General features: G+C 51.1%; 13 protein-coding genes across 13 annotated transcripts; 7 read left to right on the top strand and 6 right to left on the bottom strand.

Annotated features, from left to right (window-relative positions):
• Positions 1-177: 177 nt before the first annotated feature.
• On the bottom strand, positions 178-1,785 carry N7489_000519 (CCCH zinc finger protein; the record flags this gene model as incomplete). The annotated part of the gene is made up of 4 exons (XM_056706274.1): positions 178-1,049; positions 1,103-1,445; positions 1,511-1,654; positions 1,711-1,785. 4 exons carry the CDS (start codon positions 1,783-1,785, stop codon positions 178-180), a joined length of 1,434 nt encoding a protein of 477 aa, XP_056570576.1.
• Positions 1,786-2,225: 440 nt separating this feature from the next.
• On the top strand, positions 2,226-3,142 carry N7489_000518 (putative translocon-associated protein, alpha subunit; the record flags this gene model as incomplete). The annotated part of the gene is made up of 3 exons (XM_056706273.1): positions 2,226-2,297; positions 2,378-2,799; positions 2,860-3,142. The coding sequence occupies 3 exons, from the start codon at positions 2,226-2,228 to the stop codon at positions 3,140-3,142; spliced, it is 777 nt and encodes a 258-aa protein (XP_056570575.1).
• A 291-nt stretch (positions 3,143-3,433) lies between these two features.
• N7489_000517 (DNA 5'-adenosine monophosphate hydrolase) lies at positions 3,434-4,316 on the bottom strand (the record flags this gene model as incomplete). The annotated part of the gene is made up of 2 exons (XM_056706272.1): positions 3,434-4,185; positions 4,244-4,316. The coding sequence occupies 2 exons, from the start codon at positions 4,314-4,316 to the stop codon at positions 3,434-3,436; spliced, it is 825 nt and encodes a 274-aa protein (XP_056570574.1).
• A 243-nt stretch (positions 4,317-4,559) lies between these two features.
• N7489_000516 (RNA helicase) lies at positions 4,560-8,720 on the top strand (the record flags this gene model as incomplete). The annotated part of the gene is made up of 2 exons (XM_056706271.1): positions 4,560-8,391; positions 8,458-8,720. 2 exons carry the CDS (start codon positions 4,560-4,562, stop codon positions 8,718-8,720), a joined length of 4,095 nt encoding a protein of 1,364 aa, XP_056570573.1.
• An 824-nt stretch (positions 8,721-9,544) lies between these two features.
• On the bottom strand, positions 9,545-11,483 carry N7489_000515 (cyclin family protein; the record flags this gene model as incomplete). The annotated part of the gene is made up of 4 exons (XM_056706270.1): positions 9,545-9,764; positions 9,840-10,378; positions 10,431-11,294; positions 11,472-11,483. The coding sequence occupies 4 exons, from the start codon at positions 11,481-11,483 to the stop codon at positions 9,545-9,547; spliced, it is 1,635 nt and encodes a 544-aa protein (XP_056570572.1).
• Positions 11,484-12,638: 1,155 nt separating this feature from the next.
• N7489_000514 (uncharacterized protein) lies at positions 12,639-12,866 on the bottom strand (the record flags this gene model as incomplete). Its single annotated transcript, XM_056706269.1, has 1 exon — positions 12,639-12,866. The coding sequence occupies one exon, from the start codon at positions 12,864-12,866 to the stop codon at positions 12,639-12,641; it is 228 nt and encodes a 75-aa protein (XP_056570571.1).
• Positions 12,867-12,908: 42 nt separating this feature from the next.
• On the bottom strand, positions 12,909-13,241 carry N7489_000513 (uncharacterized protein; the record flags this gene model as incomplete). Its single annotated transcript, XM_056706268.1, has 1 exon — positions 12,909-13,241. One exon carries the CDS (start codon positions 13,239-13,241, stop codon positions 12,909-12,911), a length of 333 nt encoding a protein of 110 aa, XP_056570570.1.
• Positions 13,242-16,091: 2,850 nt separating this feature from the next.
• Positions 16,092-18,082, top strand: N7489_000512 (putative C6 finger domain protein; the record flags this gene model as incomplete). The annotated part of the gene is made up of 2 exons (XM_056706267.1): positions 16,092-16,829; positions 16,895-18,082. The coding sequence occupies 2 exons, from the start codon at positions 16,092-16,094 to the stop codon at positions 18,080-18,082; spliced, it is 1,926 nt and encodes a 641-aa protein (XP_056570569.1).
• A 900-nt stretch (positions 18,083-18,982) lies between these two features.
• N7489_000511 (putative DNA-directed RNA polymerase III RPC4) lies at positions 18,983-20,722 on the top strand (the record flags this gene model as incomplete). Its single annotated transcript, XM_056706266.1, has 1 exon — positions 18,983-20,722. One exon carries the CDS (start codon positions 18,983-18,985, stop codon positions 20,720-20,722), a length of 1,740 nt encoding a protein of 579 aa, XP_056570568.1.
• A 456-nt stretch (positions 20,723-21,178) lies between these two features.
• N7489_000510 (uncharacterized protein) lies at positions 21,179-22,507 on the top strand (the record flags this gene model as incomplete). The annotated part of the gene is made up of 1 exon (XM_056706265.1): positions 21,179-22,507. The coding sequence occupies one exon, from the start codon at positions 21,179-21,181 to the stop codon at positions 22,505-22,507; it is 1,329 nt and encodes a 442-aa protein (XP_056570567.1).
• Positions 22,508-23,663: 1,156 nt separating this feature from the next.
• Positions 23,664-23,975, top strand: N7489_000509 (uncharacterized protein; the record flags this gene model as incomplete). The annotated part of the gene is made up of 1 exon (XM_056706264.1): positions 23,664-23,975. One exon carries the CDS (start codon positions 23,664-23,666, stop codon positions 23,973-23,975), a length of 312 nt encoding a protein of 103 aa, XP_056570566.1.
• A 906-nt stretch (positions 23,976-24,881) lies between these two features.
• Positions 24,882-25,691, top strand: N7489_000508 (uncharacterized protein; the record flags this gene model as incomplete). The annotated part of the gene is made up of 2 exons (XM_056706263.1): positions 24,882-25,005; positions 25,159-25,691. The coding sequence occupies 2 exons, from the start codon at positions 24,882-24,884 to the stop codon at positions 25,689-25,691; spliced, it is 657 nt and encodes a 218-aa protein (XP_056570565.1).
• A 202-nt stretch (positions 25,692-25,893) lies between these two features.
• On the bottom strand, positions 25,894-27,132 carry N7489_000507 (FluC/FEX family fluoride channel; the record flags this gene model as incomplete). The annotated part of the gene is made up of 1 exon (XM_056706262.1): positions 25,894-27,132. One exon carries the CDS (start codon positions 27,130-27,132, stop codon positions 25,894-25,896), a length of 1,239 nt encoding a protein of 412 aa, XP_056570564.1.
• Positions 27,133-27,187: the final 55 nt, after the last annotated feature.

Here is a 27,187-nt window from a genome sequence, read left to right as displayed (position 1 = left end):
TCCATAACTCCCGAATGATCGAAATTCTGATAATGTCATGGGTGCTTCCATTGGACCTTTTCGCCGTGAAATCTCAAACCTGGTCACGCCGAACTCAATAGACAATATTTTAGAGCCCTATTGCAAGTGCGAAAGGTCCAGATAGCCCGAGGTGAGCATAAGATTCGAGATTGCCACTCAAATTTTCGTAACTTTGACAATGTTGGTGTCGATACCATGCGCCACGGGCTCAAAGCGGCAGCTGTCGCCTCGGAAGCAAGTCTTTTTACCAGGCTCGCTCTGAGGGCAACGGTGACCATAGATACACTCAACGTCATCACATTCTAAACCAAAGCGGCACGGTGTCATGCGGGCAATGGCAGAAAGAATGTGCAGATCTTGACGGGACAATTTGCGATCATGGTCATGATAGCAATTTTCCTCATTAGGGCATTCACCGAGCAAGAAATAATAATTGCAAAGCTTGAGCTTCTTTAGTTTGTTAAGATCATCACGAGGAATGCTCTTGAAGTCGAGCCGATCAACGCGCTGGCCATACTTATTTCGTTCCACCGTCTTTGGCGGGGTTGCACCAGGCACCTTGGACCGAACAACCTGGAAATCAGAAGACTCGGGTTTATTCGTCACTGGGGCCAATGGGGCGCCCAAATTTGACACACTGGTGCTGGTAGAGGTTCGTGACAAAGGAGCAGGTGTTTGGAACTGCTGGGTTGGCGAAGGTGTGAGCAAAGTCCGCGAGGGTATTGCGCTTTTCCAGGGAGCAGCCCAAGACGGTGCACTCGACGCATTCGCTGTGCTCGGTGTAGTCAACGTAATTGGAGCAATCTTTGTGGCGCGGAAAACATCTGGGAACTGGGTAATCCGATAGTCCTGCTCTCGGAAATAATCAAATTCCTTCTCGAGTGGAAGACCTTCAACCAGCGAGACTCGGCCCTTATAATTCGCACCAGAAATGAGTTCTGTCAATGACCGAGCATACTCTTCATTGGAGGGACAGCCCAGGAAGAGTTGGTGGCAATGGCAGTTGTATAAGTAAAGCTTGAATGCCTCTGGAGGAAGCGAATCAGCAACAGTTCCTGTTATGTCAGGTTGTACCACATACCCTTGATTTTATCATGCGCCTTGTTTTTGCCGGTTCCAACGTCCACAATTTCGAAGAATGATGCACTCTCATTGAATCCACGAATGAATTCACTGATTGTGGAGGCCTCTAGGGTGATTCCTCCCCGGGCGTAAGTCTCCATAAGTCCCTTCACATTAAGATAGATCTTGGTCATTATCTTCGGCTCGGTGATCGTGGAAAGAATTGCCGTCACATAACTCTGGAGAGATTTCCAGAGCTGCTTGGCCGCATTGCGTCCACCCTGTTCTCCTAGTTGTAGAAATTCGTCCTTGAATATTATTCCTTCGCCGTCTAAAAGCAACACAACGAATGGTTCGCGGTCCTGGAAGGGAAAAAGGATATGTTAGCCTGCGCTTAGACAACCAACACATCCACGGCTTTGCTCACCATCATTTTCTTGACAACTGATATCTGGTCCATCAGCTCCATTTCATGCACCTGGACCTCACGATTGAACCGGGTTTCACGTTCATGGTCGAGTTTCTCTTGTTGGAAGGAATTCTCTAGGGCGGTCACACGTTGAAGAAGTTCCTATAATGAGTTTTGTTAGAATGAATCACGGACCAAGGGAGGAATTGGGTTCGTACCTCAATGAAGTCATTCTTCTGCTGGTCCAGAGCACTCAGCTGACGATAGCGCTCTAAATATGCTTGGGTCGCCATTTTTGTAGATTGATGAGTATCTTTTGAAGATTTCAAAATGGATGGAATTGCGAAGAGGATGAATGCGACAGAAGATAAGGAAGAAAGAAAGTAAGGGAGAGAAGCAAGTTTCAAGTCTGATCAAAGCCAACAAATTCCGCTGGGCAGGCGCTTGCAGGAGGTGACAATCTACAAAGCGCGTAAAGTGTTGGAATCACTGTAATCACCAATGATCAGTGATCGCCTTTATTAAATTAATTGATATAGGGAGAGGGATTTTATAGTCGTCTTTGCTTGAAATAAAAAAAAATCAATCTAAAGACCGCGGGTGTTATCTGGCTGAGTCAGCCCCCCGGTTTTGCATACGTGGAGCCAAATATTCCCCTTCGCCTCGTCTTGACATTCGACCTTTCCCTGTTTCTGTTTCTCTTCCTCTTTCTTCGCTCTCCTCCGGTTTCAATATGACTCGCTTCGGTTTCCTCTCTCTGGCTCTACTCTCTCTCCAGGCCTTGGTTGGCACCAGCTTTGCTGCTGTATGTGTTTCGTCTTCGATTTGTCCCGGGGACTATGTCGCATGACTCAATTGACTAATTGTTTGGTTTTGAACTTGTAGGATACTGAGAATGCTGAAGCAGAGGTTCCCACTCTGGCTGTCTCGGCCCAGGCCTCTTTCCCTGCTTCCGAGATCTTCGGTATCAAGCTTGTCAACGGTCACCCTACCCAGGCGCTGATCGCCATCTCCAATGATGAGCCGAACCCTATCACGGTGAACTTTGTCGGCGGTAGCCTTCGGAAACCCGATGATCAGACCCAGATTGTCCGCAACTTGACTGCTACTCGTTATGCTATCGAAGTTCCCGCTGGCGAGAAGGAGACAATCAGCTACAGCTTCGCCACCGAGATGCACCCCCAGGATCTCCAGATGACTCTTTCTGCCATTATTTCGGACAGCGAGGGCCGCTTGCTTCCTATTCTTGCCCACAATGGCACCGTTAGCATCGTGGAGGCGGATACCAGCATCTTCGACCCCCAGATGTAGGAACCCCCCTTTTACCTTGGTCATGTGAGGGCAATGGGACTAACGATTACGATCAGCATCTTCCTCTACTTTTTCCTGCTGGCCTGTGTCTCTGGCACTGGTTACTTCTTCTACACCGTTTGGGTCGCTCCTTACTTCCCCCAGAAGCGCAAGTCCGGAAAGACCAGTGAGAAGCGCACCCAGGGCTCAAAGCGCGTTGAGACGCCGGTTACCGAGGAGACTTCCACCGGCGCTGCGGTTTCTTCTGCCAGTACCTACAACGCTGATTGGATTCCCTCTCACCACATCAACCGTCCGGAGGCCCGTAAGGTCAAGGGCCGCTCTAAGGCCCGTGCGTAAGTGCACACGCGACAATATCGCAGGTGGAGGAAGGAACAGCTCTGTTCAATGCATATCATTTTCAGAGTTCTTGTCTAGTGTCAGGGCAGCATTGGGCACGTGCTGGAAATGCACCGACCCCCCACCGCTTGTCACAAGTGACATGTATATCTACCAAATAGAAGAGTTTTGGCCCAGTTTAGCTTCCTCGGACGCCAAGCAGGATCACTTTTGGGGAGTCCAATCCATTGTATACCGTGCTGTGCCTGTTTTGGCAGTACTGGTATATCTTCGCAAGCACAGACCGATAGGTCACAGTTTCTTCCATTCTTTAAACTCCTGCTCCAGATGCTGCTTCAACTCCGCAAACCGATTCCCAAAGCCCCTGCCACAGCGCCAGCATGTAAAATCTCGCTTCAGATACCCCTCTTCCGTCGGATACCGTCGCACATCATCTTCTGCCAGTGGGAAGTCCTCAATTGGCACGAAGAACGGTGTGGAAAAGCTATTGTAGTGTTTCCGATGCTTCAAGCGCTCGCTATACCTGTCCACGGATAATACATGGACATGCAAGTGATTCATGGATGGGACCGCATGCACCCCCACCACAATATCCTCTTCCCAGTCCCGACCCTGCGGTAGTTCGTCGGGCGGCGGATCCGCGCTCAGCGCCGCCTGCCTCGCCTGCTCCTGGGCAGAGTCCTTCCCATATTTGCGTCGCAGCTCACCCGCTGCTAGCTTGCGCAGTGTTCGGGTTTCAGCTTTCACTTTTTCTAGGAACTCGGTGTCATCGAACGCATCAAATGGATGTAGGCGCGTTTTGGTCTGGTCGCGGGGGAGAAGGAGGAGGTGTAGTGATGACTTTGGGAACATGTCGTGTATCGCCACAAAATCGGCATTGTGGTAGACTACGACATCGGGACCGTAAGTCTCAGGCTTTGCGATGTAGGCGCCTAGTTCGTCGCGAACACTAAATGCAGCCTTGCCTTTGGCCGCATTTCGATCGGACGGGGTTTTAGTCGCGTGCTTAGGTTGCTTGCTTTTGGGAGCCAGGAGTTCGGTAACTGTCAAACCGATAAGGTCAGTCAAGTAATTTTCAGTGAAGGCTCTGTGTATCATTACAAGCATTTCTCTTCTCTGTCCCAGGATGCTCCTTCGTGTCATCCTTGCTCGAATTGGGGTGTTCCCCAGACATGATGGTGTAGAAGTCTGACTTGTGGTCACACAGTAGACACTATCTATAGCATTTCCCTTGAACAACAATATCCAAGTATCACATCAATGGACCGAGTAAGAGTACAAGACATGATGTCAGTGGGAGTTAAGTCCCCCACGGTCACTGCTTCCCTCCGTATGCTCCCCGCAACCCCAAAGCGGTTTAGTGCGGGTCGCTCTTTTGCCTGAAGCTCCAAAAAGTTATCTCTCACCCACACACAAAATGCCACCTAAGAAGAAAGGTGATGGCAAGGGCGGCCCCAAACCGGGTACCAAACAAGCCAAAGCCGTTGCGGAGAAAGCCGGCGAAGCGAAGAAGCAAGCGCCGGAGGAGCCCAAGAAACCGTCCGTGAAGGATGTCATTGGCGGCGCATCATGGACAGGGAAGCTACCAGTCAATATGTTGGCGGAGCATTGTCAGAAGCAAAAATGGGAAAAGCCTGAATACAGCATGGTAATCAAATCTCCCAATAGCACTCGTCGCATGTCTACAGACCCATATACCAAACTAGATGCTGATAGATTGCGACAATTGCAGATTAAAACCGCCGATGGCTTTGTGTCGTCCGTAACGATGAAGAAGATAGATCCTAAGACCAAGGAATTGATCGTGCTCCCACCGATAAAGCTCCCTCCGTCCCATAAGCAACTCGCTGGGCAGCCCACAGCCCTCGAAGCGCGCCATTTTGGTGCAGCATTTGCTCTGTTCCGAGTATGCAATATGCGCAATATTCATATGATGATGCCTCCAACATACAAGAAATTGTGGAAGGAGGAATTTGGAGAAATTAAAGCAGCAGAGACTCGGGAAGGCAAGGGCTGGATGTATGAGGCAGACCCATTCTTAGCCAAGCAAGAGAGAGAGAGCGCGGCCGCCGATTTGGCAAAGAAGCGGGCAGATCGTGAAAAATCCCAGGCAAAGGAGAACGCCACAAACGTGGAATTAGGGCTAGGAAACGGGGATGCCAGGAGCAAACGTATCTGGTCGCAGGCGCCCAAGGTGGATATGGGTACACGAATTCGACGAGATATCGAAGGCCTTTTGCGACAGCATACAGTTTGGAACCCATATGGCGTGAAGATCCCCGAACACCAAAAGAAAATCATTGCGGACGAGTTTACCGGTTTAGGGTTCCGTCGCAGCCATGTGGAAGAAGCTGCAGCGGAATGCAAAGACCGCGAGGAGATCTTGGAGTGGCTGCTCATCTACGTTCCTGAGGATGACCTCCCACGGTGGTCTCTACCGGAAGGATATTCAGCGGGAGTCAGTCTTGGTTCTGTTGATCTCGCTCGCGAGGCCAAAGTCAAACGGCTGGCATCTGTTGGCTACCCAGCCGATATGTGCTCGCAAGTTTTGGACAGCAAGGACGGCGATGAATTGGCAGCCGCTGAGCATATGCAAGGGACTTTAGCCCATGGGACTCAATTCTCGGCCCCATTAGTGGCGGATGAGGATGAAGAGGCTTGGGCAGAAGAAGCGACTACGCTAGAGGCCATCTTCGGAGAACGTTATCACCGCATATCAGCCAAGGTCTGCGAGATTAATAGTGAGGCGTCGGAAATTCCACCAAACACAACTTTCCGCTTCCAAAAGCCCTCCGCCCATTATCCAACCACACCTCCTATTATATCAATCCAGGCCAAGGGCGTCCCAGCTTATATACGTCTCAGTGCAATTCGTCGGGCAGTGCAGTATGCTGAGGAAAACTTTACCGGTGAATCTATGATTTTCAACATCATGGATTGGCTGGAGGTCAACCTACCGAGTATCATGGAGAACCCGGGTAAATTGCGAGAGATTTCCGCTGTGACGGCTTCGTCGGCAGCTGAGACCCTCCAAATTCCTGTGCGTTCGGCACGGAAGAATCGCAGAGGTATTGATTGGAAGGTTGACTCGGAACGAAGCTTAGCGATCCGAGATGCTTGGGAGGCCAAACAAGATACTGCACCGCAGATTGAGATGACCCGGAAAAGAAAAGCACTTCCTGCATGGAACATCCAACATGAAATCATCCACGCCGTCAACTCAAATCAGGTGACTATCATCTCGGGTGAGACTGGTAGTGGTAAAAGTACACAATCCGTACAGTTTGTGCTGGACGACATGATCCAGCGAGGACTGGGCGGTGCTGCCAACATCATCTGCACGCAGCCACGACGTATCTCGGCCCTGGGTCTTGCCGACAGAGTCAGCGATGAGCGATGCGCAGTAGTCGGTGATGAAGTCGGATACGTGATCCGAGGCGAGTCGAAAGCTAAGCCTGGTTCAACAAAGATTACTTTCGTAACTACCGGTGTCTTGCTACGCCGGATCCAATCAGGTGGCGATGCGGATGGCAATGTTGCAAGCTCCCTCGCAGATGTATCGCACGTGGTGGTCGACGAGGTCCACGAGCGGAGTTTGGATACAGACTTCTTGTTGGCGCTGCTAAGGGATGTTCTCAATTATCGCAAGGACCTGAAAGTTATTCTCATGAGTGCCACTCTCGATGCTGGTATCTTCATGAGATACTTTGGCAGTCAAAGATCTGTTGGACTCGTGAACATTCCCGGCAGAACATTCCCTGTCCAAGACTACTACTTGGATGACGTTATTCGGTACACATCATTTGCGCCAGAACTTGCCGAGGAGTATGACGATGAGGAAGAACCGTCTCGGGGTGAAGAAACACTTGGAAAGGCCCTGCGGAGCGTGGGTATGGGAATAAACTATGATTTGATCGCAGCAACTGTCGAATACATCGATGCTCAGCTAGGAGACCAACCGGGAGCCATCTTGATATTCCTTCCTGGTACTTTGGAGATCGATCGGTGCCTGAACGCAGTCAAGAGGATTCCCGATATGCATCCTCTGCCATTGCATGCCTCCTTGCTCCCAGTCGAACAACGACGAGTATTCCAGAGTGCGCCAAGGGGAAAGAGAAAGGTTATTGCCGCTACAAACGTCGCGGAAACCTCAATCACAATCGAGGATGTTGTTGCCGTCATTGACACCGGTCGAGTCAAGGAAACGAGCTACGACCCCAAGGATAACATGGTTCGCCTCCAAGAAGTATGGGCATCACAGGCCGCCTGCAAACAGCGTCGTGGACGAGCAGGCCGTGTCCGCGCGGGTATCTGCTATAAGCTATACACGCGCAAAGCCGAATCGAACATGGCCCCACGACCGGACCCAGAGATCCGCCGTGTTCCCTTAGAGCAGCTGTGTCTATCCGTCAAGTCCATGAAAGGCATTGAGGACGTTGCCACCTTCCTAGCCAACACGATCACCCCGCCAGAAAGCATAGCCGTCGAAGGCGCTCTGAATTTCTTGCATCGAGTAGGCGCTCTAGACCACGACAGACTCACAGCCCTGGGCCGCTACCTCTCCATGATTCCCGCGGACCTCCGCTGCGCCAAGCTCATGATCTACGGCTCGATCTTCGGCTGCATGGAACCGTGCGTCACAATTGCAGCCATGCTAACAGCCAAGAGCCCCTTCGTCTCACCACGCGAGAAGCGCGAGGAAGCAAACGCCGCCAAGGCAAGCTTCTCCCGCCCGGGCGACGGCGACCTCCTCACCGACCTCTCAGCATATCAGGCCTGGTCCGAGCGAACCCGCGCCCCGGGCGGCTACTGGGGCACTCAGTCATGGTGCGTCGCCAACTTCCTCTCCCACCAAACACTGCGCGATATCTCCTCCAACCGCGCGCAGTTCATCACCTCCCTCAAAGACGCAGGCATCCTGCCAGTCCAGTATTCCGACTCGTCGGCTTCAGCCTGGAACCGCAACGCAGCGAACCGTAACTTGATCCGCGCCCTTATTGCTGGAGCCTTCCAGCCGCAGGTCGCGCAGATCTCATTCCCGGATAAGAAGTTCGCTAGCTCGGTTACTGGTACCGTAGAGGTGGACCCGGATGCTCGCACTATCAAGTACTTCAATCAGGAGAACGGCCGTGTCTTCATTCATCCCAGCTCCATCCTCTTCTCTGCGGCTGGCTATCCCAGTTCCGCGGCATATCTCAGTTACTTCACCAAGATGGCTACCAGCAAGGTCTTCATCCGCGATCTCACCCGTGAGTTATTCCTCTTCTATCTCTTCAGATATTAGCTTCTAATGTTCTTCTTTTCCTTACTTGCAGCTTTCAACGCATACTCCCTCCTTCTTTTCTGCGGCTCTATAGAACTCGACACTGTGGGTCGCGGACTAGTCGTAGACGGCTGGCTCCGTCTACGTGGCTGGGCCCGGATTGGGGTGCTTGTTTCGCGGCTTCGCACAATGCTTGATGAGGCTCTTACGGAGCGGTTTGATAATCCTTCGGTTGTATCCGATGGCAGCAGTCTTGCTGATAGAGTGATTGAGGCAGTCAAGAAGTTGATTGAGTTTAATGGGCTTGATCAGTGATCTGCATAGGCAGATGTTGGGGTTGAAAATACATACAACACATATATCATAGAGGAAAAACAATCGAAATGATTAACGAGATACATCCCTGGTTATACATAGAAAAGCCGCCTATACTCGCCTTGTTCAGCAACGATTCATATAGGACTTTTACCATTATATTGCGGTAAGAGGTTAGCAAGATATGCAATCTTCCTCGCTTGGAAGATATCACCAAGACCAAGGGGATAAGCCCATAAGAGTGTATCTCAAGGCTGTAGTAGTTACTCTACTTAGATGTAGGTTCCAATTGTAGTTGTAGAAATATGACGTCATATTCGACTATTACTAGCACAGTACAACATACAGCCCTGGAGTAGGGTGGCGCAACAGCCAGTGACTTGTGTAGATAAAAGAGTGTATCAACGGTTAACCCAGTTACCACTAAGCCGTTTCCCCAGAGCAAGACAAAAAGAAAAGAGGCAATAGAACGCCCGGTGAGAAAAAAAGATCATCGTCAACGCCTTCCGATCATTTACTCTCATGTCGGAAAATGGTGGCGTCAAGTCATCTCGTCGTCAGCCCAGTAGAGCTGGGAAGAAATCAAAAGCATGAAAAAGACAGAATGAAAGTGTGCAAAAGACGGAAATAACGCGCAAACGCCATGCATAAAGGAGCCGATTCGCCGGTCACTCCGAAAGAAAGGGGAAAACACCCATATTGACCGAAAAAGAAAAACGAGAAATAAGTTTAGAGATCGCGGATGGTGGTGAGTACCAGCAATCATGAAAGCCAGCTTTGCATGGTATCTGCGAGCCACCGGGGTATTAGGTTTGGGCAAGGGATTAGTAGTTTGCATAGCCGTCCAAGCGATCTGGATCATTGAGATCACAAGGCTCTGGCAAAACGAAGTCCATGGCAAGCTCAGATTCAACAAACATCGAAGCGCACTTAAAACGACGGTCCGAATACTTTTCAAAGATGGCAGCGTGGTGGCGGCGAGGATTCTCGCAGCATTCCATCAATGTGGTGAGTACCGGAATCAACTGGGAGTAAAGGTAACCACTGTAAAAAGCGTGTGCCGGTGTCTATCTCTGAATGTTAGCAATATTGTAGAGTGGGTTGGGGAGGGAAACATACCCAGTTGCCCTTGTTGAGCAGCAAGCGAGACAGGCAATGAGCTCCAGCAGCAATGAAGCTGGGGGAGTGCAGACGAAGCGCTCATCCATAATAGCCAGCTCGAGGAAGTACTTGGCAACAGTACGAGTCTCAAGGTCATATTCATCAGCCTTGCTAATACGACGAAGGAAACTCATAGGGCCGGGCCATCCAAGATCAAAGTCGAGGATGGTGAGCATGAACCGCTCTGCCTTCAGAATCTCGTCGACGGAGTATCCACTGTCAACCATATACACGATCTCTTGCACGGACGGGGCCGTGATCTCCTCGAACTTTGCAGCAATGAAGATCGCGGTCGCACCAACAAGCTGCAACTTGCCCATGGAAACTACCTTGTACGACAAGAAACGGTCAATGTAGTTGACCGTGAGGAACAGGGTTTCAGGGAGCAAGCTGAAGCGCTGGTGGACTTGAACAAGCCAGTCCATCAGAACCGAGCGCATCGACCACTGGAGTTCACTTTGACGGGCCATGTAATCGGGAACCGGAAGCATCTCGATCTACAGCCTTGGTTAGTTCGAGCTGGTTATCGATCGAAATAGTAAAACATACCTCTTTCTTCCTTAAATGAAGGAAAATCTCGTCGCCATACTCCGCAACCATAGTCGTATCCAACAGTTCCTCCTCAATGTCTTCCGGTGATTGTTCACTTTCAACAATGTCTTTCGCCCGGAACATCTCGCGAGTAGTGACATTGTTCATGCATGGATAGATGATAGTAGTGGTTCCATCGGCATCACCACGAGAGGAGTAGATAGGCGCAACATGGTATTCGGTATCATCCCCGTCCCATTCCTCGGGTTCTGATACCGCCGGCACGGTTTCCTTGACATGCACGTGCTCTTTGAGATCCTCGGTCTCGGATACGGTGGCATCAGACTCGATGAGGCTGGCGATATCGACACTCAGCCCATTTGAAGGTTCCATCACAATATTGTTCGAGTGGCGCCCTTTCTCCATTCCCTTGTGGCTGGCCTTGGCCTCCGTCTCTGCGTCGATTTCCTTGGATGTGTCTTTTTCGGGGACAGTGTGCAGTTGGTCTTTGAATACGGCGTTGTTCCGCTTCGATTTATACGGCAGTTGAGCTTTACCGGCGGGCTTCATAGGCTTTGTCGTGGCAACGCCTTCAACAAGACCCCTGGTTCCTGACAAGGTCATCCGGCGCTGCGCTGGCTGGGACAGTCCAGGAGCCTTGACCTCCGATAGGGCAGGCTTTCCACCCACACCAGAGTCATCCCGAGCCCGGCTCGTGTCCTTTGTGTTGCTAACGTCGACAAATGCACGTCGGCCAGCATTGTTCTGGGCCATCATACTGAGAGCAGGGCTTGACTTGTTCCGTTGATGGATGACCTTGTGGTTCCGATGGAGGGACGGAGGGGGCACATTCTCGTCCCCAATGACTCGGAAGCGCTGTGGCTATCATTTGAGTTAGCCTTAATGCCTCCAACTCGTTTATGAATGAAGCAATTGTCTGACAAGAGTGGGCGAATACGTGATTTGGTGCAATATCGAATGCGGCGTTTGACGCGATCAAACGCGTATAGAAGTAGAAGAATCGGACAACAAAGAAGACTATGGTAACAATGGACCTACCTTTGCATCCATAATGATGAGCAATAAAAAGCTGCAACCTTAGAAGACGTGTTCGAGTCAACCGTGAAGATGGGCAGAGAGATGTTGTTTACTTTTTGCTCAGTTGGGGGAATGGAGTTGCCCGGTGTGATTGGCGGACCCAGGCAAAATAAACAGTCCTAGGTATCCACTCGATTGTTCCTTCCCGAATTGTCGCAACTCGTCCGTCACTTGGACGTTACTTGGACGTTGTTTGGACGTTGGTTGGACGTTGCCTAGTGACGAACTCAGGTAAACGAATAAATGAGATGTTTACGACGAAAGGTGTCCCTTGTGAAGATGTGCCTTCTTAACAATGTACGCTATTCCTAAATCGGAAGCTACGGTTGCGCATACCTTCCTGCAGTGCAAACTGTTATTGTCCTATATACATGTACATATATGTACATATATGTATACATATGTATGTATGTATGCTGTAGGTATACATAGACCGATTGTATGTACATAGTATACAGACGGACATTGTTCGAAAATTGACGTCCGATTATGGTCTCTACTTCGTTATGCTATTCGCACTGGCCGAGGTAAATAGAGATATTACCAAGCCTCAGTATACGTAAGGACCACCTCGAATCCGTCTCCCAGGACAGTCAAATTACACATATAATTAGTCTAGGCCAACCCGACCGGTGTGTTACTAAAAATCAGTTTTTTAGCTTGGTCGTCCGTAAATGTGGTTGAAGCAATGATGGCTACTTAGTCCAGAGTAGGCTGTAAAAGAAAGACATTGATCTATCGCAGTATTGAATTACAGCCAGCCGCTACCATGTCATCTTTTCTACGTATGTACATAGAGATTGTATTAGAATACATGTATGTCCATCCACGCATCTGGAACCGTGTTGAGTTCCGCGGTGGTGCGTGGAATAACTTGTTCATAGTATTCAAGTATTCAACACGCCTACTAGATAGTTCCTCCATGCAATAGCCCAGTGGTAGTGTATTTGTTCCTTATACATTGCCTCTACCAGCGAATTGCATAGCCATTCATGAGATATAGAACCATCCATTGACTCCATCGAGCTATAATCATAAAGATTAATGTAATACTTATCCACCCCTCCAACAGATCACATATCACCCAATCTCACCACTCCCTTCCGGCATACCCTGCCGACTGCGCAATCATCGAGCCAGGATGTGCACCACCGGCAGAATCATCCCCGACTCTACAGCATCCAAATCCACACGGCACGCATACCGACTAGCCTCTACAATCTCAAACACCTCCTTCGTCTTCGTCCGCCGTACCGCCCCGATACACTCGAGTCCCGCCCCACCGCCAGCAACTGGCGGGCGGTTCTCCGCGCATGAGGTTTCCAAGACGGTGCTGCGCGTGAGGCCTGCATCCATGTCGAGCGCGCCGGTGGTGCTGTCGAGGGCGACGTTGTCACCCTAGTAGAAGCTGCCCAGGTGGAAGGGGAGCGAGACAGGGCTTGAACGGTTCACAACGGTGGTTTCGGCAGGCTCATGGCCGGAGCGAGGGCGCAGAAGCCGGCGGCTGTGTTGCCGATGCCGTGCAGCAGGAGGATGTTTGGCGTCGAGGAGAGTGACGGTGACCGTGAGGTTGGCGGGGAAGCCGGACAGGGTGGCGGGTTCGGATGGCATGTTGGCAGGTGAGGAGGACAATTGGCTTACCTGTCTGGCTAGTATACGGTGCCGCGGCCGAGCTGTCTTGAGGTAGCTTCGAGCGTGGTCTGCTGCGGTGCGCGCGGTGTCCCAAGCCATTCGGCTTCGCCGATACTCTGCTCGATGCTTCCTGCGAGGCCTGACTATCGAGAGCTTTGAGGGACACGCTGTCACTGAAAAACCGGTTCTGTGTATAAGTGTGGCTTGGAGCCTGAGTCGTTAATAGCAGAAAACAACAAGAACCGCCAGCATCGCAAGATCTTGGTGTCTACAATGATGGGAGTAGAGCGGCGGATGCTGGGGTCCTTGTAGTGAGATGTACCTAGGTAATTAGTCTAGGTCCGGGGTTCCCATGCATGCTTATATACATGTATGTAACTTCCAAGGTTGTTATATTAATCTTCAACCCGTCCCTCCAAAAGTTCCAAGGTTCCAAGGTTCCAAGGTTCCAAGGTTCCAAGGTTCCAAGGTTCCAAGGTTCCAAGGTTCCAAGGTTCCAAGGTTCCATGGTTCCAAGGTGCCAAGGTTAGAACTTCCCCGAGGTCTGGACTCGATGGAAGTGTTAAAATGTTTGTTCTGTTTGTTCATAGTTTGCATTGTTTGTTGCACGTTTGACGTCATTAACCTTATCGGCGCGTCTCCTTCGACGTCCATTGAACACCATTTTCAATTGAGAAACGTCCAAAAGTGCGTGCATAGACACCAAAAATTATCTGTAAGTATATTCAATACTAATAGTTAATTTCCGACAATATTATCTTAAAAATATCTATATTTGCGAGTGCAATCGCCCTTTTATGACATGATCTAGATCTGACGCGCTATCTACACGAGACCACGTGAGAGCCACACCGCCGTCACAAGAGGTGGGACACCCGGAATCAAGCGGTTCCTGTTTGGCAGCTTTGCGATCAACCGAAACCCACTCGTATCATTGCGACAGTCGTTGGCTTTTTCAGTCTCGCCTGGTGGTGCGGGGCTTCAGACCTGCGTAAATTGGAAGATTCGGAGTAAAATATAGACAATACCCACGTTCATACCCACGTTCTCGAATCCGATGATCATCGTCAATTCATATCCAAAGGACCTTTTGCGCCCAGTCTCTCAGCATCACCGCCTGACTCCACCAAGCAAAAATATCCCCCCTTTTCATCGGCTAGTTCCTTGAGAAATCAATAAAACTGTGGAATCACGGGTTTGCCATATTCCGTTCTCACTTTAGTAGCCAGGTCCCAAGGAGAAAGGAATGCTCTGTAACCCCGATGCGGGATTCCCTTTTTAACCTTCTTACGTAGGTCCGAGGAGGGGTAAATCCAAGCTGCAGATCATGCGAGACAACTCCAGAGAGTCATGCGATATCATGAAAGGGGTTATCTTGGGAATTGAAATGGTTTGCTTCTCTCGACATCCTTTCGGTTGAGTATAAATATCCAAGTCCGGTCCTAGAGGCGGATCAGCAAAACGTCTATCAATCACCCCTACCTCGGCGATTTTGATATTAGACCATATTATAAGTGTCGCGATATCTAGTATTTTCCAATCCGCATAGTAAATGAGCAATGCGACAAAGGCGTGGTGGGAAAATGACTGGATAATGTCATTTCTGTCCAAGCGCACACCTCCACAACAGTACCCAAAAAAAGGGTATGGATTGCTACGTGGTCAAGCTAGAAACTAGCTGCAAGCCCATAAATCTATTGGGCGCTGTTTCTTTATCTTGTTCTGCGCCCTTAGCCCTCGATACCCTGGACACTTGTGGCGACAGAGGTACCTAAGCTACCTGCTTTGTGTGAAGCGCTGCATCCTCCCAACAGTCCTAGATAGCCCACACTCGCTTACACTTCATCCCCGAAGATTCGAATGTCGGATTATATTCTCAATTTCGTACATCCTATGCAAAAAGGAGGGTTAGACAAAGTGCTCCGTCACTCGGCGCAATGGCATCCGGCTTGCGACAGCTTTTGCGCCTTTGCGAAAAGATACAGCATTGGGATGGTTTCACACATAGTTATTTTTTTCGATGCATAGAATAGTTGCAAATCGACTGAATATTGTATATAGATTCGTTAATTCCACGGAATGTGATGGCTGCTTCGATGGGCGCCGGAAGCGCAAATCGCCATGTCACCGACCCAGGCAGGCCGTTTTCTCGCTTTAGGTGAAACCATCGTACGCACCCACCTCAACCTTCTTCCTTCCATCCAACAACCCCTCGAACAAATCGCCATCAGTGCTGTCAAAAGTATAGGGTATGTATCTCTACTCTTGTTCAATCCCATTTTTCACTCCCCTGAACCCGTTTCATTCCTGGAGATGCCATCGCTGACATAGCCTCATCGCTTCGTAGAATCGACAATCCCCTCTCGACCTCGACCGAACCTATCCTTCGCCCCTTCGCTCTGTCTTGAACAATCCAGGTATCTGCGATACTGGAGTATTCTGTTTGAGTTGAATTAGGTGTGTTCAAGCCTCTCTCCATTCTTTTCCAGATCCTCTCGCTTGCTTCCCCCAAACCCGCTCCCAAGGTCGGCCGGACTCGGTTAGCGACACATTCGTCCATCATCCTCCAAGACAAAACTCATCCTTATTGTATATTCGAGCACTTGGAACCCCATTGTGTTAACCTCTGTGGTCTGCTTTCCTTTAGGTTGCCCACGTTTACCCTTTTGAGTCGCTTCCGGCTCTTGCGACTGCAGATTCCCCTCCCACCTCCACCGAAGGTTTTCTTCGACAGTTTCTATACATAAAGACCCGGGGGTGGTTCATCCACCAGCCTGATATTTCGAATTCAACAATTGTGGTAGGTTTGATGGATTCTTCCCTCTACACGTGCCCTTCCTCTGTGTCTTGCCATGGATCACATTCCCGCCCTCTACGGCACACAAGCAGTGGGTTGATGCAGTCTTTGGTATAGCAGTGGAGTATTCCTCAAATTTGGAACACTTTGATATGCAAGCGGTTCAGCATGAAGGGCTTTCTGGCCTGGTCGAGCAATCAGGTCTGGCAGACTCTGCCACTGTAGCTCGAGACCTGTCGCTCAAAGGCCCAGCACCCAAGAACGTCGCCTTTGAGTTGCTTCTCGATGAGAACTCCAAAGTCCGAGCTCGCATTCCGATGCGCGTTCAGATCTATCCTCATGACACCACAGACTCGATCGTCACCACGGTCAAAAATTTCTATGGAATATATGACGGTACTGCCAGTGGGGTCAGCTTCGAGGATGAACATGGGACCACCCTCATCGCAAGGTACGAGAATCTCAAGAACAATAGGACTGTATACGTGCGAGTCATTCCCATCCAACCATATGGGGATCACTTCTATAACGGTTTCAATGTCGAGCCTCGCAAGCGGCCCAGTCTGGCAGAGCCTTTCCAGATGGTAGATGGAACTGCGCCATTGGACCAGCCATCACGCCCAGCTTCTCGACTTGCAAGGAAGCGCAGCACCTCTCCGTCTAACCGGAGTCTCCGCAGCGCTTCTCAGCACAAGCCTCCCTCCCGCGCGGGTAACAAAAGCCGGACGTCGAGCAGCCATGGAGGTTTCCATGATGATGATGATGACTATAGCGATACCGAGAGCGCTTATGCTCGCAGGGCTCGCAATGAGCTTTTTGCTAGCTCTGATATCAGCATGGAGAATATACTACAAGATGGTCGTCGGAAACGACCCAAGTTCGATAGCTCTGTGAGTGACTCATGCCGGACTTGTCTTGTGCTAAAGACTGTCACTAACCAATATGTTCCCCTTAGGAGCTCCCCCTGTTCGTTCCTCCCCAAGTGCCCCTCACTACCTCCACCTCCTCTATCTCTCCCCAACGCCGGTCAATTGGTCAGGAAGGCGCTGGGTCGCCTTTCGCACGCCCACCGCAACGCCCGTATAGCTATCAACATGCGCTTCCATCGCCGCAAAGCTATGGTCACAGCGAATATGGCCACTCGGGGCGCAATACGATTTATGCGACTCCCGTGGTTCCGGACCATGGAAATCGCATGCGCGACACGGGAGCCTATAACAACTCGGGTAGCCGAGTGAGTGGTCCAGGTGTATTGCCCACACCTGACCCTACTATTGCAAGCTGCATCTCCGATGAGGATGTGGCGATGCAATTGATACGTTTAGGCGATGCGTCCAATTTCTCTCATGGACGCACCTCTGCCTCGACAATGGACGATGCCTTCAGTGGTGCCGCTGAGGCTGCCTCGTCCACTGGTGCTACCAGCGATGGGGAAGACTTTAGCGAGGACGAGGATGACTTGCCAGCTCGTCGCCAGAGGCTGGACTCAAGCCCAATGCTGCCGCCGGGGACCATCAAGCGCCACCTCAAGGGCTTGGATGACATCCTTCCCAGTGCCGATAGCAGCGACCACAGCTCTGATGGTGCAGATGATGGTATCAAAAGTGAAGCTGAGGAGGATATCCTTTACAAGGAGTTTGCACCCAAGGCAAAGAAGCCGAAGAGCCGCCCCACATCCTTCAAGGTTCGCAGCCAGAAGCCTGCACCTGCGAAAACGAACAAAAGTAAGACTGCTATGTCCGCTCCTCGCAAATCATCCGAGAAGTCAGCTGCGCCTGTTCCACCTCTCAGCCCGGCGTCTTCCCGAAAGGTCTCCGGGGGCTCGGTCAACTTCCAGCACCAGCTCGGTGCGGATGAGGAAGACCTTTCTACCAAGCCTCGCTGCCAGCGGTGCCGCAAGAGCAAGAAGGGCTGTGACCGCCAGCGCCCCTGTGGACGTTGCAAGGATGCAGGCATTGGACTTGACGGCTGTCTCAGTGAGGATGAGGGCAATGGTCGCAAAGGGCGTTACGGTCGCCATATGGGTGTCCCCGTGAAGAAGAACGGGGAAGAACTGGATGAAGACGAGGAGTTTTCATTAACGCCTGCGACCCCTCCTATCTCTTCGTCTGTAGCAGACAAGAATAAGAAGCGGAAGCGCTAGTGGAGCTGCAGGTCGCGATTGCTCCCACTATCTCTAAGCGCCGCACTGTTTCGCACCTCCGATCTTCTTCGTGACCATGGGATCTCTCATTCATCTTACCATCCTCACTATGGGCCAATGTCATCCGCCCTCACTCTCTCATTTCGCCTTCTTCTGGCTATCACCAGAGACAGTCCTTATACTAGCATACTACCACCATTTGCCCTTCTCACTACACATTCCCTTCTCTGGTTTACAAGCCATGCTTCCTCCATTATACACTGCCAAGCGGTTGATCTGTTGTTGTTGTGTCCCTTCGGCGTCTTAGTGTTTCTGCGGGCTATATGCTTCTTGTCACATCCACTCATTCATTCGGAATCAATGCTACTGGGTTATTTATCATTGTCTATGTCGGTTTCATGTGTGTGGTGTACGGTCGGCTAGTAGTGGGAGTATTATATACTTCCGAGGGAGAGCTAGGTCAAAGCGTGGCAAGTTGTAGAAGATGTGCCGATCTTGCTTTATTTCGTCTTCTTGGTAGTCATGGATTCAATGGAAGGATTTCAATTTTCTATTGCGCACTCCAATCTTCCAAAATTCCATTTAGTATCGTCATAGGCCTGCACAGTATAATGTCGATCAGCATGGCGGGATGAGTCACCTGACACGGGCGGTGTGATTGGGCCCCGCAACTTTTTGTGAAGAGCTCAACTTTGTCGAACTTCAAAACGCTCGCATTTCTGTTACGAAACGGCGCTTTGCTCATTTCAAGTCGCGTTTCCGTGTGTTACCGGTACAGAACCTAGTTATTCCAACGCCGAGTGTGCATATAACGCGGTGCGCAACCGATATCCTCTACACGAACTTTTCTCCCACCGCCCAGCAAGCCGCATTCAGCGCCTTGTCTGAAAAGCGACGACAATGCCTCCCAAAGCCGCCTCTCGTGGAAGCGCCCGTGGAGGGGCCGCCAACCGCGGTGCTCGATCTGACACAACCACTCCGACTCCCGCTGGCGGGGGCGCTGCGCAAAATGCTCCCACAGCAACCGGCGCGCCCGGTCCTGCGAGTCGAGCCTCGGTGCAACGGCTTCAATCACTGAACAAACGCACTCCTTCCGGTAGCATCCCACCCAGCAGTCGGCCCCCGTCAGTACTCGGTGGTGAGCCTCCCAAACCAGTCTTGAAACACAAACCGAAGGCCGTTGGGCGTCGCAGCAAGCAGGAGCGAGATGAAATAGAGAGACTTGAACAAGAACGGCACAATGAGCGTCTTAAGGAGGCTGCCGCTATTCAGCGAGGCCGTGGTGGTACTGCTCGCCGTGCTGGGTTCCGTGGCCGTGGAGGACCCATGGCCATGGGAATGAGTGGATTTGGTGGACGAGGCGGCAAGCGAGGCCGTGGTGGCTTTGGCGGCGGAGGTGGAGGTGGAGGTGGAGGCGGAGGATATGGGGGAGGCTCTGGCGGCGCAGGCTCAGGATACAATCGATCTGGCCTCACTGGGGCCAACCGCGGGCGCGCATACGACTCTTCGGATGACGAAGAGAATGAACTCCGTGTCAGCATCGATCATATCAACCTCGATAGCGACGAAGAGGATTGGGATACGCCGAAGGATATCAAGGGCAAGCAACCCAGCAGGTCGAGGGGCGGGCTTCGCCCTGTCCGCCTTGAGCGGCATGAACACGAGGAAAGAGTCGTCAGCGTCAACATGGAGTCTAGCACAAGTAGAACTGCCGATCTCCGCAAAAAGGCTGAGAAGGAGAAAGCTGCGAAGGATGTCGGCCGTACACCTACCAAGGTCAAAACTGAACCTCAAGATGACGACACAACTATGCCGGATGCTATTCCACACGCAGATGATGACGACTTCCTCCCGGAGCATAACGTGCGTGTGCGCTCAGCTCAGAGTATGAGTCCAACAAAGAGGAGTACAACAGAACTACGATCGACTCAAATCACGCCTGAACCCGAAATACTAGACCCACGAAGCCTACTTCACACTAAAGAGGAAATCGACGAATATGACCGACACATGGAAGATTTGGCTATCATCAGGGATCTTCTTGTTCCCAAGGATTCAAAGAAGGCCAACACGGAAGCAGAAACCGCCGAAGGAGCTACCGAAAGTAAACCCGCCGCAGTGGAAGGACAGGAAGATAACCAAACGAACGAAGAGAAGGAAGAAGAAAAGGAGGACGAAAACCCTCTACATGGCCAAATGTTCCTCATGCAATTCCCACCGATGACTCCCTACCTCAGAGTCGCCGGTTCCGCCCAAGACAACCAATATCAAGCCACAGCCGCAACTGCACCTCCCCAGAACGAGATCAAGCGCGAAGCTGGCGATGACGTGGAGATCCTGGACAACACCAAACCAGTCGAATCAAAAGACAACAGCGTCATCACAGCCGGCCAACCATGGACTCTTCCCACAGGCCGTGTTGGCAAATTGAACGTACACGAGTCAGGCCGTGTGACCCTAGACTGGGGTGGAATCAGTATGGAGTTGGATCGTGGAGCACCGGTTGGCTTCGTCCAGGAAGCTGTCATCTTGTCAAAGGCGCCACCGGAGCCGGAGGAAGACACAGCAAAACATGTTTGGTCTATGGGCCAATTGTCGGGCAAGTTCACAGTCACACCGAACTGGGATGAGATGCTTTGAACCCTCTATCCAAGGTCCCTTATTATGAACGGAAAAAAATTCGAGCGAACTTGTTACAGCCATCCTTTTTGCTATGAACTTGACAACCACGTAAACTTGATAGACAAGGGTATTTGTTCCTTTTCCTCCTAAAGGATATAACCTGCAACCCCAATGGATTATGTAGTGATAATCACAAGAGATGAAAACTTTCCGTTCGAACGTGTAGTCACGTGACCATACTTGTTTGTGCAGCCCGGGAATCAAGGCACTAATAATGCCAAGGCCTAACTATCCACGAAGTTTGCTTGCGCGCTTCGAGTTCAAAGTATTTGACCACCATTACATCCTCCATGCCCAAGAGCAACTACGGTCGAGGGCAAGCCACAACTAGGCTCAATTCAACTGCACGCGTTTCCCTCTACAATGCCTGCATAGGCCAAATCAAGTGTCTCCGGTACTACACGAACGTTCGCCATGTCGCTGCGTCCTCTTGGATATCAATGCAACATATCCTATGCGCAATTCTTCCGCAATGGATCGCAAACAGGACATAATATAACGCAACGCCTAAGATCCTTTTCTAAGCTGCGCGACACCCATTGCACACATCGCTGGTCTGCGACAAGTCCACACCATGCCAACAAAGCTTCGCTTTCGCTACGGAGCTTGCTCAGTGATCTCTTGAGACCTGAACACACTCTACGGTCCCAAGGCAAGGGACCATGGACTCAACAATGTCGCCACGAGACTTCTGCGGCCAAAGAACCGGAACTCTGCGTGCACTGCGGTGGGAGAACTATCCCCAAGGCCAGAAGACATGTCGAACCTGGTAACCATTCCAGCGGCTGGCACTGCAAATCGTGTATTCGGAACATCCGTATTCATGGCCATCTACCAAATGAGGAACAGCTTGCAGCGATCAATCAGCGGAGACTGGCCAGGGCGTGTGGAGAGGCAAGCAAAATGAGTCCGTGCAGGCACTGCGGCGAGATGACTGCTCCGAGAAGTAGCCGTAAATTCATTGATCCGAATAACCCTTCTGCTGGGTTTCATTGCCGGACATGCGTTCGACATGTCAACTACCACGGTAACCTTCCAACCGAGCAAGATCTCGCAGCGCTCAAGTACCGCAAACAGATACGGAATAGGCGCACTCTTACCGCCTCAAAAACCACTGCATCAGACAATTCGAAGGAAGAGCCCATGCCCCACGGCACTTCCGGGTCCCCCGGCAGTCCCGAGTCTCCCAAACAGATGAAACAGAGCCGTGGTGAATACCCCTGCGTTCACTGTGGTGACATAACGGCCTCCAGCCGCAAACGTAGGCTTGTTGAACCCCGGAATCCCGCGGCAGGTTACTATTGCCAGCCATGCACACGGTCCCTACTTGTAACAGACACCTTGCCCAGCACCGTCAAAATTGCAGCGCTCCGAAAGCTCAGAGCGACGCGTATGCAAAGCAGTCCCCGAGTTTTGAAAAGCCCCTGTGTCCACTGCGGTGACATCACTATCCCCAGCAAGCGCCGACTTGTTGAATTGAAGAACCCTCAATCCGGGTATTACTGCCGCGCCTGTGCGGACTGTTTAACCCAAACCAATTCCCTACCCAGCGAGATACGTCTTGCTGTTCGCAGAGCGCGAGAGCAGGCCAGGCTGAGAAACTTACAGGCCAGTCTATCTAAAGAGTCGAAGTCCCCGGTCTCTCCGCAGGACGGAGAAGCTACACCAACACATACGCCCACGGACAACACCGCAAAGACTTGCGCGCACTGCAAAGCCGACGAAAACATGTCGAGCCCCTGAATCTTTGAGTATTGGGCGTTTTAATCTGAACGGCCCATTTTTGAGACTGGGTGAACTTTTGCGCAGGGACAGCGAGAACAAAATCCCGGGCTTCGCATTTCGAGCGGATACACGTATCAAGGCTGCTGGATGGTTTGCTTGTTACGAATGCAACTACCGCATCCTCGGAGCTCTACCCAGTATTGGAAAATCGATGGTTCATCCTTTGACCTGGTTCATGATGCCAAGAGCAAGGGTTCTAAATATCTTGATTTTGGTATCGCCCATACATGCGCGTCGTCATCCTGCCTGCGGGGCGTGCTCGTCTATTCGCTCGAATTTCGCGTCTGCATTGACGATCATTTGTGGCGCTGTCCGTTAAGCTTCAGGATTGGAGCTATAATTAGAACTTCACGGTATGCGATTTTATTGTATTTAGAGTATGGACTACGTACTCCGTATGCTATAAATGCATACGTGAAGATGAAGATGCAATTATTGAATCACCCTCACAGCAAATTAAAGGATTTTAAAGAATAAATAAACACCGGATAGCCTCAGACACGGGAAACCGGGTAACCAATCAGAGCCCACATAATTCAGGGACAGGCCCCACTTGTGGACGGCCCAGGGACTCTGGGCCAAAGAGAGCCAAAGGAAGCCAAAGAGCGGCTCGGCCAATCAAGCCCTCGTTCTGACTGGCTTCATCTTGATTTTCCCTTAATCTCCCTTCCCCCCCTGGGCTGTTTCGGTTTTTCGAGGGTTGACTTTTTCTTCTTCGTTTTCTCTTTCAATCCTCCTCTACGGCTAAGAGTGAGTTGGATTCTGACAATTGAGAGAGTCAAGGCGAAACGCCCCGGACACTCCCCTCTCCCGTGTTTGGCCCCCCTATTCCCCCGGTTGCCTGACTGCGACAATTCCAACACAGCAACCCACTCGAACTTTTAGTGGCATGTTCTGAGACCATCGCAACTTATATTCGTGAGACTCGTCTGAGTGACATCGCCACTTTCAATCTCTCCACCTCCATCTGCAGCACTGTTGCCTCGCCAACTCCAGACCCCCGTCCCACGACCCGCACCAGCCAGCTTGGCGTTGCTTGTTCCTCATAGGCAACAACGCAAAGCATTTGCGCGCCAGTCGGTTCCCATTGTATACATCTATAACTCTCTCCACAATGAAGCCATCCAACTTCCTGGCCTTCCTGGCCCCGGCCGCCGTCCTCGCCGACTCACAACAACCCGTCGCAGGCGCTAGCCTCTCCTCCGACTTTGCGCACAACTCGCCTGCTGTCTCATTACCAGAAATTTCTCCGCGGGAACAGTTCGCTTCATTCGCGGAACGCGACCTGCCGTCCGATGAGATGCGCATGCTCGCTGCTCGCTATGTCCTCCAAGCGCGCAGTGAGGGTTCCCTTGGCCAGACCCCGTGGATTGGCATGGCTATTGGGTTGACATTTACTGCTCTGGCGGCTGTAATGCTCGGGTGATGGTTGGCCTGGATTGCTTTGAACCGAACCACAGCTTGCGATTCTTTCGATACATACCTTTTTTTTTTTTTTCCCCACCTCAACCCTACTTCTTCTCTTGACACGACACGTGAAACGCCGGGCACCGCTGGAACTTTGTTATCTTTTACTCCGCTCGACATATTTCTGCGACCCTTCATCTTCATCTTCATTTTTCTACGGTCTTTTGCAGCGGATTTTTACCATTTTTGTCTATTTTTGCATCCATGGCCTTGTGTTCTGGCGTGGTATTGAATCTTTGAGCCTCCCTTTTTTTTCAGCTATTGCATTCCCCGACTTGCTGAGCTACTTTGTGTACTTGGTACTGTTGGGAGTATAGAGTTGCATGTTGTACGCATGTTGTACATGATACCTTTTTGTTTCTGATGCAGATTCTCCCGTTGGTACGGAGTACATGGGATTTACCTAATTAGTATATATAGATATGTCCAATACGAACTGATTATACATTTTTACTTTGATTGCTTTTCTTTCGACTCTATGTTCGTTGGTCTACGCCTCTTTAATGGACTCGGACTTGGGGATGGGTTTCTTTGTTGCTCGAGATTCAGAGTTTCGCCCTCAAAGAAAAGGTATGTTCTGATCTTACTTCTTACTGTGCTATTGGTTCGAGGTTCGAAAGGAACCTCCTTTTCTTTTCTCTTTTCCATGTTGACTGCAGGTCAGCAAACCCACTGCCATAACTAAGTAGACACCTGGGGAGCTGTCAGATTCCTGCACTGCGCTCCACATTGATTCATTCTTTGATTTCCTTCATCAAGCTCTCTTCTACATACCATTTGGAAGAGAGATCTTTCGTCTTGGTAGAAGTGGGTATATACCATCGCTACACTCGGCTCAAAAGAGAAATATTCTACAGACCTCATCATGGCCTCGGACGAATACCCACCTTACATCCCGATGCCCTCGCTCGGCCACGAGCTAGGGCTAATGTTCGGCTTCTTGTCTCTCTGTATAGTGGTTATGGGTGCATATGTTGCTCTCTGGCGTGGTGAGCTATCCTCCAATTTTCATCTGTATCTCTATATCGACACAAAAATTTACAAATCCGACTGTGGCCATATAAGACAACATGCACAGACACATTCAATCCCCTAATACCAATTGTGACCAAAAACTACATTACTCTAACAACCAATCCCAGTATCCCAAACGCGCCTAGACGCCCAAGACCTCGCACGCCGCAAAGCCTTCCGAAACAAGAACCCAGCCATAGGAACAACGACTTCCATAACAGCAGGCCGGAGCCGAAGTCCTATTAAAGACACAACAGTCACCCCAACCCCCAAAACAGCCGCACAAGAAAAAATGCTCGACCGCGTCGTCCTGCCCGAGAACCGTGCCGAGCTACCAGTCCACGGGATGGAGATGTACACGACGAAGGGGAATGCGAGCATATCGCAGATCAGGAGTCCGCTTGGTCAGTCTATGCTTAGTCCTGTTAGCCCTGTCAGTCCGCTTGGGAGTGGCGGGCTTGCGGGTAGGGCTGTTGGTTCTATTAGTCCGGTTGGGGGTGGGATTGCGCTTGAATCTATTGTTGGGATGGCGTTGGAGGGGGGAAGGAGTTTGGGTCAGGGCCCTTTTCGTGATGGGTTTCGGTCGGCTAGTCCTGCGAGGAGGTTTGGGGGTGGGAGTGGCCCGGCTGTTGAGATTGGGCCTGCGCCTAGTCGGGAGTAGGGCTAGGGTTTATTATGATGCTATATGTTATGTTGTATGGGGGCTAGGAGCGGAATTAGGGCGTTGGGGTTGGGGTTGATGCTTTGGGGCAATTTTGATATTATCTGTAGGGAATAACTTGTCTATTCTCTCTTTCTATAATTATTATTTTGATCCCTCTTGCCTATAGTTTACATTATATCGTACACCAACCGCTCCAGGTCTATCCACACACAGGCTCGGCAAACCCACGCGTCCACAACAACGAGCCCATGATGACAACCAAAAACCCAAGCGCGACAAGCACACTGGCACTTCCATACAAATACGAATGGCGCCGATGAGCCAGTCCTTTCAACTCAGCAACCCAAGTACTGATAGTAGTCGTGCTCCCGCAGAATCCATCCATAACACCCTGCAGCACCTGGCAACCCGTTAGAGCAGCAGGAACCACCGCGCCAAGACCACTAACATGCTGCAAGTCATAGCAAAGGCCCTCGATGATAGTGCCAAAGATATTAACCGCAAACGTGCCCAGCGGAAAGGTCGGAATCCTGCTATTCAGGTGCAGCGATACATAGAACCGAAGGAGACAGCCAAGCGGCGCAAAGACAAGAGCGAACACCGCCCGGCCGCGCCACACATCCGGGCCATTATGTCGGTCTGGCGGCCAGATGGCCAGGAACACAGCCCCAAGCCAACATCCCCAGGCAAGCACGACCACAACACGGTCGAGGACTCGTCGCGTGAATGCAAAGGGTACGGTGGGTGTCACACGCGTTAAAGCCAGCGCAAGATGCGCGCCGACGATAAGCGCCGATAGGCTCAGCGACACGGTGAGTATAATCACAGCGACCAGCGCCATGAAGCTATACCCGCCATTGCGGGAGGCGATGTGGGATCCAGTAGGTAGCGACGGATCGGGAAGGGCGTTTGCCAGGGCGAGGAAGACGTCGCGCATAAAGGACGAGAAGGAGGTGAAGCAACCGCAGAACCCGGTCGTTAGACCAATATACAGCGGGATGGTCTTCTTCACAGCCAGGTGGTTCTTGTTCCTAATCTTGGGCTCGATCTCGACTGCGTCCGGAGCTGGTTCTTTCGCTGATTTCTGGCCCCACTCCTCGCGGAAGAGATTCTGGTCTTCGCTCAGAAACCCCATTACCAGGCTTCCGCCTACATTCGCCCATAGCACCCCTGTCACGACGGGGGCGCCTGTGTAGAATGTCAGTGCCTGTAAGCCTAGGCGGGCTAGGGTGCCCAGGAGCGAGAAGAAGATCAGATAGGAGACGGTGTAGATGTGGGTTGCGTGTTTGGAGAGGGGCTGCGCAGCAGATGCAGGTGGTGCAGGTGCTGCGTGGTCACCCGAATTTGGACATGATTCGTTTGGATCCGTTTGTTGGGCCTCTCTTAAAGGGTAGTTGTTGTATTCTGAGGGATGGTCCTCTTCGGTAGTTGATGGCATTGCCGTTCAACGGAGTAGGAAAGAGAAAAGGCCAAGAAATCGGAGACCGGAGATC

The sequence above is a fragment of the Penicillium chrysogenum genome (genome assembly GCF_028827035.1).
Source record: "Penicillium chrysogenum strain IBT 35668 chromosome Unknown utg000001l_segment0_segment0, whole genome shotgun sequence".
NCBI classification, from domain to species: Eukaryota; Fungi; Ascomycota; class Eurotiomycetes; order Eurotiales; family Aspergillaceae; genus Penicillium; species Penicillium chrysogenum.
The sequence above is the reverse complement of the archived record's forward strand: the minus strand, read 5'-3'. Positions and strand labels throughout refer to the sequence as shown.